Raw genomic sequence first — 11,918 nt, forward strand, 5'->3', positions numbered from 1 at the left:
TTCTCGAAGTGAAAGGCAGGAATAAAAACAATGAACGCAGCTACAGATCCTATACTGTATGAACTGAGGTATTGGGCTGGATTAGCCGGGGCCATCTCTGTTGTGGACAGATGCAGGGATGTTTTGTGAGCAGCGAGCTTTGTTGCTGATAATAGGATTAAGAAAAGGACACCCAGGGACAAGCTTATATGTTCACTTGGTTGGCTGTCAAAACTATCTCAAACACAGAAAGACACATAATCGCATCCTCGGACATATTCAGAGGACTAACTTTAATTGGAAAATATAGACTTTATTGCTCTATTGTACAATACAAAGCCAACTGGAACCTAAATTGTTTTTATTCTCTAAACAAAAAAAAAAACAAAAAAAATCAGCGACACATCTTCTCTTACATATCTATATAAAAGTATAAAAATCCTCGGCAATAAATATTTTATATTTACACTTACAAAAAAAAAAGGTAAAATATTCAGTGCATGACCAAACACAAGTAATTTACAGGAAACAAGCGAGGAAGTGACACTGTTCTGTTTCTTGTAAGAGTTCTGTGTCAGCTACATTACACCAAAGTACACAAATCGTCTCCGTGACTTGACATTAATTGTAGCGTATTCACCGACCGGCTACAGGCACACACATCGTTCGGCATACTTAGAAAGGACCTCAGTATAAATATATTCTATTTTTTTTGTCATATTTACAGCGTTTTGGTCATCTTAGCTGATTTGTAGCCTGATCTCTTACTCGGAGGCCGCAAAATAACACGTTTAATATCAGCAAACTACCTCGAAACAGCCTGCCGTGGTGTGGTACAGTATTTTCCCGCTGAAATCCTGGGCCAGTTTACTGCTACACATAAGTATTGACAAATTTCGCGTGTCCTTTTTTCGCCGTTCGTCCAAGAATCCACGTGGGTTATCGTGAGATTCTTCCGGCCGTTTCTCTGTTGTTCATTTACTCTCTTTTAGTTTACGTCCCACATTCGGCCGAACGCGTCTCGCCGCGATATCGGACGCATGGAAAGTACATTCAGATTATTTTTCCCCCCGGCGAGATTTGATCGACACATTGTTATTTTGCTTGGCCGGCGCCGGTCAGGGTGGTTCTCAACATCTGCGCCATGTTGTGGTAACTCAAAGTGGCAAAGGGGCTGAGGTGCATTCAGCTCCGGGAGAAATCTAAATAAAAAGGGTGGGAGCGGTAAGGAAATTTTTAAGTAGCTGGGCTCAAACCAAGGACCCGAGTACACAAGTTAGGAGATAATCTTCACGCAGTTTCGAGTGAGCGAAGCCAAATTTCACCAAAAGACAACAAAGCAGTGATTTTTAAACAAGTTCCCTCTTGTTGGAGGTTTTTCACCGGATCATGGGAGAACATGTTTGTGGTTCCCCGGCCGCAGGAACATCTATGCAACATTGTGTCCGGTTTCTGCGCTCAGTGGGGAAGAAGAAAGCTAAGTCGTTCCTGAGTACAACAGTTGATTCACTACCAAATAATTTTGTCCTCTGTTTCTTTTAATCCACAGTGTAAACATTTGATGAGCTGGACGGTTGTAAAGTTTAGATACCCTCCTAATGCTGTTGAGCAATATAGGCGAGGCGCAAACACACTGGCTCCCTCAATACCCTGTTCATATATTTGTGCTTTTGTCCATTTCCCACTGTGTTAGAGGAAAAAAAGAAACAACCGATTGAAATGTTTTTTTATATATAAAAAAAAAATCCCTGTATCAGTTTACCCGCCTTGAAGCTTTTCTAGCTTTTATTTTAATGTCTGAGCCACCTGTGTACTTGTGTCTTTCCCGGCCGGTTAACGATACAGGCCAGACGCTCTCCCCGTTCGTCCCGTAAGCCTAAGCACTCTGTCCGATCGATTATCATAGACACTGGTGCAACGTTCGAGTGCTGGTGCAATTCAGGCAGCTGACGTGGCAGCACCAGTGGAACGTGCAGTGGCATCGTTCGGTCACGCTCTCGGCCCGGGTTTTAAACCCCCGTCCGCAGCAGAGCAGCTCGCATCCGTCCAAGCCCGGGGAAGAGCTGTTGCACGTTCTCCCGGAAGTTCCCAGCGTGCCGGTTTTGCCGTTGTACGAACAGAAGTTCGGGGATTTCTCAAAATAGACCAGGTCCATGGCGGAAGGGGGTTTGTGAGCCGGGTTTTCGGGTTCCAGGTGACGGGGGTCGGCTCTGTGGGAGGCGCGGTTGCTGCCCTTGTTGGCGTAAACAACTCTGGACGCGCCGTCGAAGCGGTCCTTGAGAAAGTCTCCCACGGTGCGGAAGTTCGGGAGGCGCATCCAGCAGGTACGTACGGTGCAGGAGCCCGACATGCCGTGACATTTGCACTCCTGACGCATCTCCGTGGATACGGTCTGCAACAGAGCAGAGGAAGGTAAGCCAGACAATCGCGGGGTTTTTAAATCAGCAGATCCGACCGCGTGATCCTCACCATCCGGCCCGCCTCGTTGTTGTGCACGTTGGTGAGGTAGCGCAGATCCCTGCCCCTCTCGCTCGAGTCCACGAACTCCCTGCTGAACATCCTGCCGAAGTCTACGTTGTCGCTGCAGCCCCCCCAGTGCCAGTCCGGCCCCCCGGGACCTCGTCGGCGGTAATCGCACGTGCACGACTCGATCGCACCCTCGGAGCAGGAGCGAGCCACGGCGTGGGTCACCCCCGCGCTGGTGATGGCGAACAAAAACGCCGTCTCTCTGCAACCTGAGGGGAAACAACCGCCCGTGAGAACTCCATCCGGCTTTTTCGTTTAGTTGCATTTTTTTCATCCGTCCTGAATGCGAAAACATCAGTTAAAGTCTCTAAAACGTGTGCAGGAGATTCCATTACATCTCGTCCAACATTGCTCAAATTCTGCCCGGAGAGAAAGACAAGAAAGGCTCACCACGGTTGACTATTTTGCCAAATATTGCTGGGCTGTGGGTGGTCGGGCAGTTCCAGCGGCGGTTGCGGAACTGCCACTTGCACTCCTTTATAGCTGTGTGTAGACCCGCAGCAATGGCGTGCAAGATGCCAGGATTCTGCCGAATCAGCCGACGCTGGCGACGGCTCAGTAGAGCCAGGCTCGGGTCCAAGACCAACTGCACATTCTTGGAATTGGTGAGAAGGTTGGAGGAGGAGGCCACATTGACAATACCCCTGGCACAGGACACGGACAAGAGAAATCAAGGGTGAGCGGCGCTGGTGGTGTCTGCGTGTCGCCGCCTCCGATACCCTCGACGATGATGTTACCGCACGCTGCTTTCATTGTGAATGAAAATCACAAGAAGTGACGTGTGCCAAAATGAAGAGCTGTATACAAAGATACAAAGCTGTATAATCTTTACAGGTAACTTGAGCATAAACCTCTACACGAGATGCATTTACTCCTTAGGCCATCTGATCACTGACCCAAATGTAAATTGCTTCCTATTTAAACACAACATTGAATTTATTCAGTGACAGCCACTCTTTATCCACTTTGAGAGATAGTTTTTTTTTCTTTTTTTTTTTCTCAACAGTATGAATGCTCAACTGTCCTAATAAGCATAAGAGATGAGTTGCAAAAGCTCACCTGTGCTATTCCAGTTTTGGCAGGAATCACAAGATCTGGCTTTTGCCATCAGGATTCCATGTAGTTCCAAGCTGCATTTGCAGCACATTGGATGCAGACACGTACTTTCCCTCTTTTATATATATTTTTTTCCAAACATGTTTTGTTCTTGCATTCTGTAAAGCTGTGTCTTATCATCCGGGGGGTTTACGAAAGCCTGGGGGATATTCATGTTTCCATTTTCCCTGGATGCTTTTAATGAAAATCAATCTAAATATTGGGCCATCTTATGAACTCCTCATTGTTTTTATTATGTATTTTTTCAATTTATTTTAGAAATTGAGAGGAGGGGGTCTAGATTCCATTTAGTTTTTTCAGTGAAATATAAAAAAGGGGGAAAAAAGAAAACAAAACACTGCGCGCTCTTGAATCCACACGACCCTGGGATGAGCTCCCACGAATTAAATCCGTATTTGGTTGAAATTAATAGCGGACAGAAAAGCCACACATTGGCACTGAGATGACAGAACTGAGAAAGAGAGAGAGAGAGAGAGAGAGAGAGAGAGCGAGAGAGAGAGCGCACATACAATCTCTACGAAAAATAAATACTAAAAACTGTAATTACATTTGATTGGTTTATTGTAATAATAATAAAAAATAATCTGAAGAAAAAGGGGCGCATTATAATAAAGAAATAACGCGATATAGCGATTTATTACGGCTTAGAAACGACCTCTGAATCCCACAGGCGCCCTGCGGTTGTGCGTTTGAGAGAATTGCGAGCGGTGCCAAAACTAACACATCATCGGGAGCGGGTGGGACGGGGAGTGTGGAAGCCCGATAAAAATAATAAAAATAATAATTAAAATAAACTCCGTTTGGGTAGAATGAATGAATGAATGAATGAATGAATGGTCAGTGCATCTGGCCGACTCACCACCACCGGCCGCTGTTGTTGACCGCCCCGGTGCCGGAGAGCGAAGACACCAGCAGGATGCAGGCGGCTTTCACCCCCAGCAGCAGCGCCAGGCTCCGCATCGCGCCTCCGTGGGCCTTGCGTGGGGGGGTGCGGGATTGGGTAGGTACAAAAAAAAATCACATCTCTTTAATTGTTTTTTTTCTTGTTTAAATTCCAACAATTCACAGAGGAATCGTGCACCCTACACCCCACACCCACGCACCCCATTGGAAGTAAACAATCCACCCAATACGCGGTGATTCTGCAGATTTGTCTTTTTTTTTTGTTTGTTTGTTTGTTTGAATTTTGTTTTTAACGACACGTCGTCACATTTTTTTTTTTTTAAAGAAGGAAAAACTCACCGGTTCTGACTCGGGGTGCTCGGGGGGAATCCTCGGTTGACCCTCCGGGTACCGACAGGTTGTTGAGTGATGCGCGGGGGGCTCCGTGCGGGGATGCGTCTTCACTCCGCGCGTCCGAGTGATGCTGCGCACGGCGCACTGAACGCGTGGGACCGTCCCGCAGACCTGATCCCCTCGGTGACTGATAGGCAATACATTCTCCTCTTATTGAGCGCTACGGAGGGGAATAAAAAAGGGATTTGCTGCTCACATCTCCTTCTGTTTTTTTTTTCTTCTCCTCGGTCCCCCCCTCCACCCACCCAACCCCCCTTTTTCAATAGGATTGGAGGGAGGGATAGTTAATGCTCTTCATAGGGCGCACAATGAATAAGGAAACAACTGTGCGAGAGAGAGAGAGAGAGAGAGAGAGAGAGAGAGGGTGGAAGAGGAGTGGAAGAAAAAAAAAACGTGGGCAATCCACGGCGTCGCGCATATTACTTGCGAAATCCCCCCACCCACCCTCCCTGCAAGAGCGTTATGCAGGTTTATTTTTTCTTTTTTTTTTTTTCCTTTTTTTTTCCCACGGGCCGTGCGCATCCGGTGCTCCCCGCCCCCTCCACCACCACCCCCCCACCCCCACCCCACCCCGCCCGGTGCAGATGCAGTGGGCGCGCCCGGTTCGGTGCCTCGCCGCCGCTCCGGGACTGCTGTTACGGTGTAATACACTCACAGAGGATATATGAGCGATCTAAAACTGGACTTTTTTTTTTAAACCCGGGTGGTTGGATTAGCCTACTCCCAAACCGCATCTCCTCCTCTTTTCTTTAAAAAAAATGTTTTAGTGACTAATGACATTTCTGTGCATTCGTTTCCTCTTTATTGTATTTAATTTTTTAAAATGTAGATTCCATTCATGGCTTTGACTTGGTTGTTTTTTTTGTTTGCTTTTGGTACGCATTTTCTTTATTTAGATTGTTTTCTTAATTCACGGCAATAAACAAAACTATTAACACCACTTTTATAGCCAGAGACCGTAAAACACGCAACTTGGGTAGAAAAAAAAAACACAACTTTTTTTTTTTTTTTCTCAACCAGCTTTTCAGCAGCCACATGCTCAGTGATGTTTAATTTTTTTTTATGAAACTCTGGAGAAGATGAACAGTTTCCAAACAGAAGTTTGATGTATGATGGACCGGGAAGAGGGGTGGTGGGTGTTGGAGGGGGTCGAGAAGGAATAAGGACCCTTCCAAACATCTGGCCTGCAGACCTCCCTCGTTGCACATGTGTAATCACAGTTTGAGTCACTTTTGCGGCGTCTCCATCTAACCCAGACTATTCCGGATTAAATGCACCCCCGGACTATATTTCCTTCCATATCACCTTTTTTTTTTCTCTTATAATGTGACATTTATCTGCTTCATTTGCATGTTCCATATTAGTCGCAGTTTGTGCATGGAGTAATCCCCCCCCTCCTCCCTCTCTCCCTGTATCTCTCTGTCTGTCTCCACCTCTCTCCACCCTTCACTCCGTCCGATGACAGTAAAAGGAAGTGGGCATTTGTAAAAAAAAAAAAAAAAAAGCTTTAATGACAGCCAGCCGACGTTTACGCACCGGCCTTATATGAGGGTGCTCAAACGGGTTTCCTGGAGCAGTCATGCGACACCGAGCAGATTAGCTTCAATCCGGATAAAGGGGGTGTGGGGTGGGATGGTGGGATGGAGGGATGGGGGCTTTTATATACAAATCAACTTCAAATCACTTTTTTTTAAGCCACTTAGATATACACGCCGAGGCAGAATGCTAATGCACTTTTCATTGCCGCAGCTTAGGGGATGGAGGGAGATTAGATGAATTGGTGTCACTATGCGAACCGTGTTCCATGGAGGAGGAGGAAGGGGGGGTTGTTTTAACTTAATTTTATGAAAGTAACTCAAACTTCTATTGGATGTGTGTTTGTGAGTGTGTGTGTGTGTAATTGCGAGCGTTATTGTTCGAGTCCAATCCACAAAACCACTTTTTTTAATCGCTGGATGTTCGCAGCCACATTATTGACCTTTGACTTTCTTATTTTATTATTATTTATAACCAGGAAGTTGGAACGGGCGCAGAGATGCGTCTCTCTAGTAACCTAAAAGGATGAACCGGGTGCGACGATCACGCAGGCGCAACAATCTCCATCACTTTCAGTGTTTTATCACTCAAAAAAAAAAAAGAAATGTGCAATGAAATGAAGAGAGAAAAAAACACAAAAACAAAAGGAAGATGTTGCGAACAATAAGGCGCAGCGGTTCTTGGCGGAGGTGGGAGGAAGGGGGACCACATGACTGAATCCAGTATTGTTGGAGGGTCTGTTAGCGGAGCCGCTTGCCTGCTGCTGCCTCCCTGTCGTACAGTGGACCCGGCACCCCCCTGCACACACACACACACACACACACAAACACACACACACACACACACACACAAACACACACACACTTGCCCCCATCTATCATCACAAACACCTTACCCCTCCATGACAAAAAACTCTTATCCATACCCTCTTCTGCTCTTCTCCTTCATTCATCTCCAATCCAGATGATAAATAAATTCCCAAAATACACTCCTTCGTCTAATTTCACTTGGAAAATAAATTTAAAAACATAATTAAAAAAAATTGTCTGAAAAGGGCGTTGAGAAATCTTCGCCTGCGCGTAAAAAAAGACGGATTCCGGCTCCTGACACACGGATACCCGATAATAATAATAAAAAAAAATCGATCAACTGGTGATCCCACTTCACACCGGTCAATATTTTTGCAAAGAGTCGCCTGTAGAGGCATCCCATCCCCTCCCCTCTTTCTCTCACCCCTCCATCCCTCCATCCCCCTCCTCCTTCCCCCCGTTTACTCTCTTGGCTTCTTTTTCCCCCCGTCTTCGCTCCTCTCGGCCGTTCGGCGGTGCGTATCGATTATTTTCTCCGTCGCGTCCGCGAAATTCCCCCCGGACTCGTCTTTGCCACTTGTTTTTTTGTTTGCTTGTTTTGTTTTTTTTAATGTCACGCCGCGGAAGACCCTCGACGACATGGAGCCGCCGCGTTTGGAGCGACTCCTGATTCTGGCCGTGGCGCTTCTGTCACCTGCGTTCACGTAAGTGCGTCCGGGCGGTTTCTTGTTTACGCGCCAAAAGTTTGGCAACCCAAATATTCTCCCCGAATCTGATTGTCAAATGGTCAAATCAGTGAACTTGTAAATTTAAATGAAAATGAGTTTTTTTTTTTCTCTATTTATGAATTCACTTGTTTCAGTGAGTCTGAACTTGCTTTCCTTGATTTTAAGATATTCATTAAAATTCCAGCACTGCTTTATTATTAAGTTCCCCTCTTCTTTCTCGGGTCATCCTTTAACTGTCACTGGTAGGAACTCTATTATTCAGTTTTGTTTTGTTTTTTTTTTTTGTGGAATTTTCCTGATTGTAATTTAGGGGAAAATGTAAATATTGACTCATAATTGACGCCACATCTTTCTTAAATCTTTTTCTTTTCCGTGCTTTTTTTGTTTTGTTTTAACTCTTTCTAACATCTGCCATATACGGCTGTGCATTTGACTAATGAACTCCTGACAAGCTCTAATGACCCACGCTCCCCAAACACACACACACACACACACACACACACACACACACACACACACACACACACACACACACACACGGAACCCTGCTATCCCTGCATTTCTCTCTTTCCCTCTCTCTCCCTCTGCAGGGTGCAGTGTAATGATATTCTTAGCCTGAAGGTGGCAGGAGATCCAGTGTTAACCCCTAACTCAGTCTGCCTGAGGTTGGCAGGCCTCAGTAAGCGTCAGATGCGGCTCTGTGTGCGCAGCCCCGATGTGACAGCCTCTGCTCTTCAGGGCATCCAGGTGGCCATCCACGAATGCCAGCATCAGCTCCGAGACCAGCGATGGAACTGCTCCTCCCTGGAGGGCCTTGGCAAGCTGCCACACCACAACACCATCCTCAACCGGGGTGAGGGCCCGAATCGAGCTGTCAAAAAACACGCCCGGCGGTTTTGGCCGAACAAAGGTGCCGACGCGACAACAGAGGCCGCTCGGTGCGGCACGAGGGTCGGAATCCCATTGTTTGTCATTTCCCATCTGTTACAGTGTGCGTTTGCTTCGCCCAGGTTTTCGCGAGAGCGCCTTCTCCCTGGCCTTGCTGGCGGCGGGTGTGGCTCATTCTGTGGCCTCGGCCTGCAGCATGGGCAAGCTGCGGGGGTGTGGCTGCGAGGCCAAGCGTCGCCAGGACGATGACAAGATCCGGCTGAAGCTCACCCAGCTGCAGCTGCAGACCCTGCAGAAGGGCGGGGTCAGCATCGGCATGACGCAGTCGTTGCCCTCGGAGTTGAACGGTCACCGCGGCGACCTGCCCGCCAACCTGCGCGCCGCTCACCCTTCGGCCCTGCTCAAACCTTTCCCTGAGGATATGAGCTCTATACAGGAGACGTGGGAGTGGGGGGGGTGCAGTCACGACGTCCGATTCGGCGACCGTTTCTCCCGGGACTGGCTCGACTCCCGCGGGTCTCCGAGAGACATCCACGCGCGCATGAAGATACACAACAACCGCGTCGGACGACAGGTGAGGCACCCGTTCGGGGCGGGCGTTGTTCTCGAGGCTCATCGCTCATTGACTTACGTTGTGTAACTTTCTCCCACGCAGATAGTGGCCGACAACATGAAAAGAAAGTGCAAATGTCACGGCACATCGGGGAGCTGCCAGTTTAAGACTTGCTGGCACGTTTCGCCGGAATTCCGACTCGTGGGTTCTCTGCTCAAGGAAAAGTTCCTGTCGGCAATCCTGGTCAACTCCCAGAACAAGAACAACGGGGTTTTCAACCCGCGAACGGGCAACAGCGCGGCGGGAAACCCGAGCGGACTCAACGGAGGCCGTCGCCGAAGCGTGTCCCGAGAGTTGGTGTACTTTGAAAAGTCTCCCGACTTTTGCGAGCGCGACGTCTTCGCGGACTCTCCCGGAACGCAGGGACGCATCTGCAACAAAACCAGCTACAGCACCGACAGCTGCGGCTCGCTGTGCTGCGGCCGCGGACACAACATCTTGAAACAGACGCGCAGTGAACGTTGCAATTGCAGATTTCACTGGTGCTGCTACGTGCTGTGCGAGGAGTGTTGTGTCACAGAGTGGGTCAATGTGTGCAAGTGAGCTCACCCCGACCCCAACCCCACCGCCCCCGCCGTGCCCGCTCCGTCTGTGCCAGCTGCCTTCATGCATCCAGGATGCATCCTCAAGATGGCGAGCCTGTCCCCTTGCCCACTGCTGTAGTTCAAGAGTTTATTTTGCTGCTCGTATAATTCTCCCAGAGAATCTGTTTACCCCCCCCCTTCCTTCCTCTCCATCATCTGGGATCTATTTTCTCTTTGTAGACGCTGTTGTTCACAAAATGCCAAGTCAGAGATTGAAGAGGTGACTCATGTCATTTTTCTTGCCATGGACTGTTTGGATGCTGTCTTCTCAGCCATGAAAGCAGCTTCTACGCGCGCTTGCGCACACACACACACACACACACACACACACACACACACCCACACACACGTCTTTTCTATCCCGCAAAACAGAAACGAGCAACAGTGGCGGCGGGTTTTTATTTAAATGCCAACACAGTGACTCATCGCATTGTATAGTAAATATGTATTTTAACACATACGTGTATATTTGTAAATTTATTTCTATTAATATTATATTGTGTTTGAGCCTGTTTTTTTTTCCTGTTTTTAGTCAATGACATAATTGTGGTAGTGGATGCTGTTTAACAAAAACAGTGCAATTTATTTGACATTACTGGGCTCTATTAATGATCTGGAAATGATTTACACCATTTGTATATTTTGCATCTGTGACTTAGAATGTGCAGAAAAAATGATTTTTGTCACAACATTTCCACTTAGTGTTTGATTGAAAGCTTTTCGCCCCAAAAAGTTTGACAGAAATAAATTGACTTTTATAAGCTCGTACAAATCAGTTCTTTATAATAGGAAGATGCATACAACATCAGTTAAAATCCCATCATTTTTTTGTTCTCCCGTGAAAAAAAAAAAAAAACACCCCTTCAAATCCACTTTAGCAAAAATAATTTCTTCGTGATATCTATCGACAACGTCTCATTAATTCATACCGATATAACGACAAAAGTACTCCGCTAGTTCAAACTCTTAAGTGTGTGTCGCTTTCTCACGAAGTCACACTGGAGGTGCCCGTTGTCGTCGTCCAGTTCGTCGGTCTGACGGACTTATTTGAGCCTCGGTGATAAAGGGTGGGCGCGCGTTTGACTCTGTGTTTCTGCAACCGCGTAGAAGTAGGGGTCAGCTCTACGCACGACACACTCCGGAGGCGAGGGCCAGTTTTTATAGCCACTTCATCCTGGGAGAAGGTCTTTTAATGGCCTCGGGATAATGTTTCCTTAAAGTACGACTTTTATTACTGGAGAGATGCATCGAGAAAAGCGGAGCGGAGGCGATTATATCTTCTTTGCTGTGCATCTGAAGGGATCATCTGTCCAGAGTTCATAGCCAAAGAAGGGACTCACTCAGATACGTGCCGCTTGGATGCTGTGTCCCTGTTACCTGGGAGACAGACACCACAAATACAAACATGTGCTCGCATTTATGTACAAAAGACATTTAAATGCAGAAATACGGGTAATAATGCAGAATGAAAAACATGCACGCCGATGCACGCATTAACTGTCAGACTGAACTGCTGGTGACCTAAGTGATTTGCACTCTCAATTCAGTTGCGCTGCAGATTCAGCAAAACGTTAATGTCAACACCTGACCGGATTTATGGTTGCAGCATTCCTAGATATCTCAGATGATCCAAACTGTCTCCGTGTTCAGTCTGCTGGGAAAACCTCTTCTGCCACAGGATTTCATGCCAGTTAAGTCTTGTTTGTATGGACTTAGGTAAATATCTCTTGACTCCTGAGGAATGGCAGTGCCAGTGGCTGAATCAAGCGGTCTGTCTGTTTGGTATTTAGCAAGTGAATAAAGGAGACAGGGACTGGTATGGAATGATAAGGGACTGGATTTC

General features: G+C 47.2%; 2 protein-coding genes across 2 annotated transcripts; one reads left to right on the forward strand and one right to left on the reverse strand.

The window, feature by feature from the left end:
• Positions 1–241: 241 nt before the first annotated feature.
• On the reverse strand, positions 242–5,057 carry wnt1 (wingless-type MMTV integration site family, member 1). The gene is made up of 5 exons (XM_086141413.1): positions 4,864–5,057; positions 4,481–4,596; positions 2,896–3,149; positions 2,449–2,714; positions 242–2,371 (listed from the first exon to the last, which is right to left on the reverse strand). The coding sequence occupies exons 2-5, from the start codon at positions 4,579–4,581 to the stop codon at positions 1,880–1,882; spliced, it is 1,113 nt and encodes a 370-aa protein (XP_085997539.1). The 5' UTR covers positions 4,582–4,596; positions 4,864–5,057; the 3' UTR covers positions 242–1,879.
• Positions 5,058–7,891: 2,834 nt separating this feature from the next.
• On the forward strand, positions 7,892–10,796 carry wnt10b (wingless-type MMTV integration site family, member 10b). The gene is made up of 4 exons (XM_086141412.1): positions 7,892–7,966; positions 8,581–8,843; positions 9,001–9,452; positions 9,534–10,796. Exons 1-4 carry the CDS (start codon positions 7,902–7,904, stop codon positions 10,032–10,034), a joined length of 1,281 nt encoding a protein of 426 aa, XP_085997538.1. The 5' UTR covers positions 7,892–7,901; the 3' UTR covers positions 10,035–10,796.
• Positions 10,797–11,918: the final 1,122 nt, after the last annotated feature.

This window comes from Fistularia commersonii, chromosome 34, assembly GCF_037954325.1.
Source record: "Fistularia commersonii isolate RoL2024-O1a breed Wild chromosome 34, RoL_Fcom_v1.0, whole genome shotgun sequence".
Taxonomy (NCBI): Eukaryota; Metazoa; Chordata; class Actinopteri; order Syngnathiformes; family Fistulariidae; genus Fistularia; species Fistularia commersonii.

What these genes read in the sequence shown, in the direction of transcription:
- wnt1 (XM_086141413.1), bottom strand. Translation starts at nt 4,581, where the DNA reads ATGCGGAGCCTGGCGCTGCTGCTGGGGGTGAAAGCCGCCTGCATCCTG. An exon ending in AACAACAGCGGCCGGTGGTG is followed by an intron (nt 3,150 to 4,480) that starts GTGAGTCGGCCA and finishes GTCCTGTGCCAG; the next exon opens with GGGTATTGTCAATGTGGCCT. An exon ending in TGGCAAAATAGTCAACCGTG is followed by an intron (nt 2,715 to 2,895) that starts GTGAGCCTTTCT and finishes GTTTCCCCTCAG; the next exon opens with GTTGCAGAGAGACGGCGTTT.
- wnt10b (XM_086141412.1), top strand. Translation starts at nt 7,902, where the DNA reads ATGGAGCCGCCGCGTTTGGAGCGACTCCTGATTCTGGCCGTGGCGCTT. An exon ending in CTTCTGTCACCTGCGTTCAC is followed by an intron (nt 7,967 to 8,580) that starts GTAAGTGCGTCC and finishes CTCCCTCTGCAG; the next exon opens with GGTGCAGTGTAATGATATTC. An exon ending in CAACACCATCCTCAACCGGG is followed by an intron (nt 8,844 to 9,000) that starts GTGAGGGCCCGA and finishes TGCTTCGCCCAG; the next exon opens with GTTTTCGCGAGAGCGCCTTC.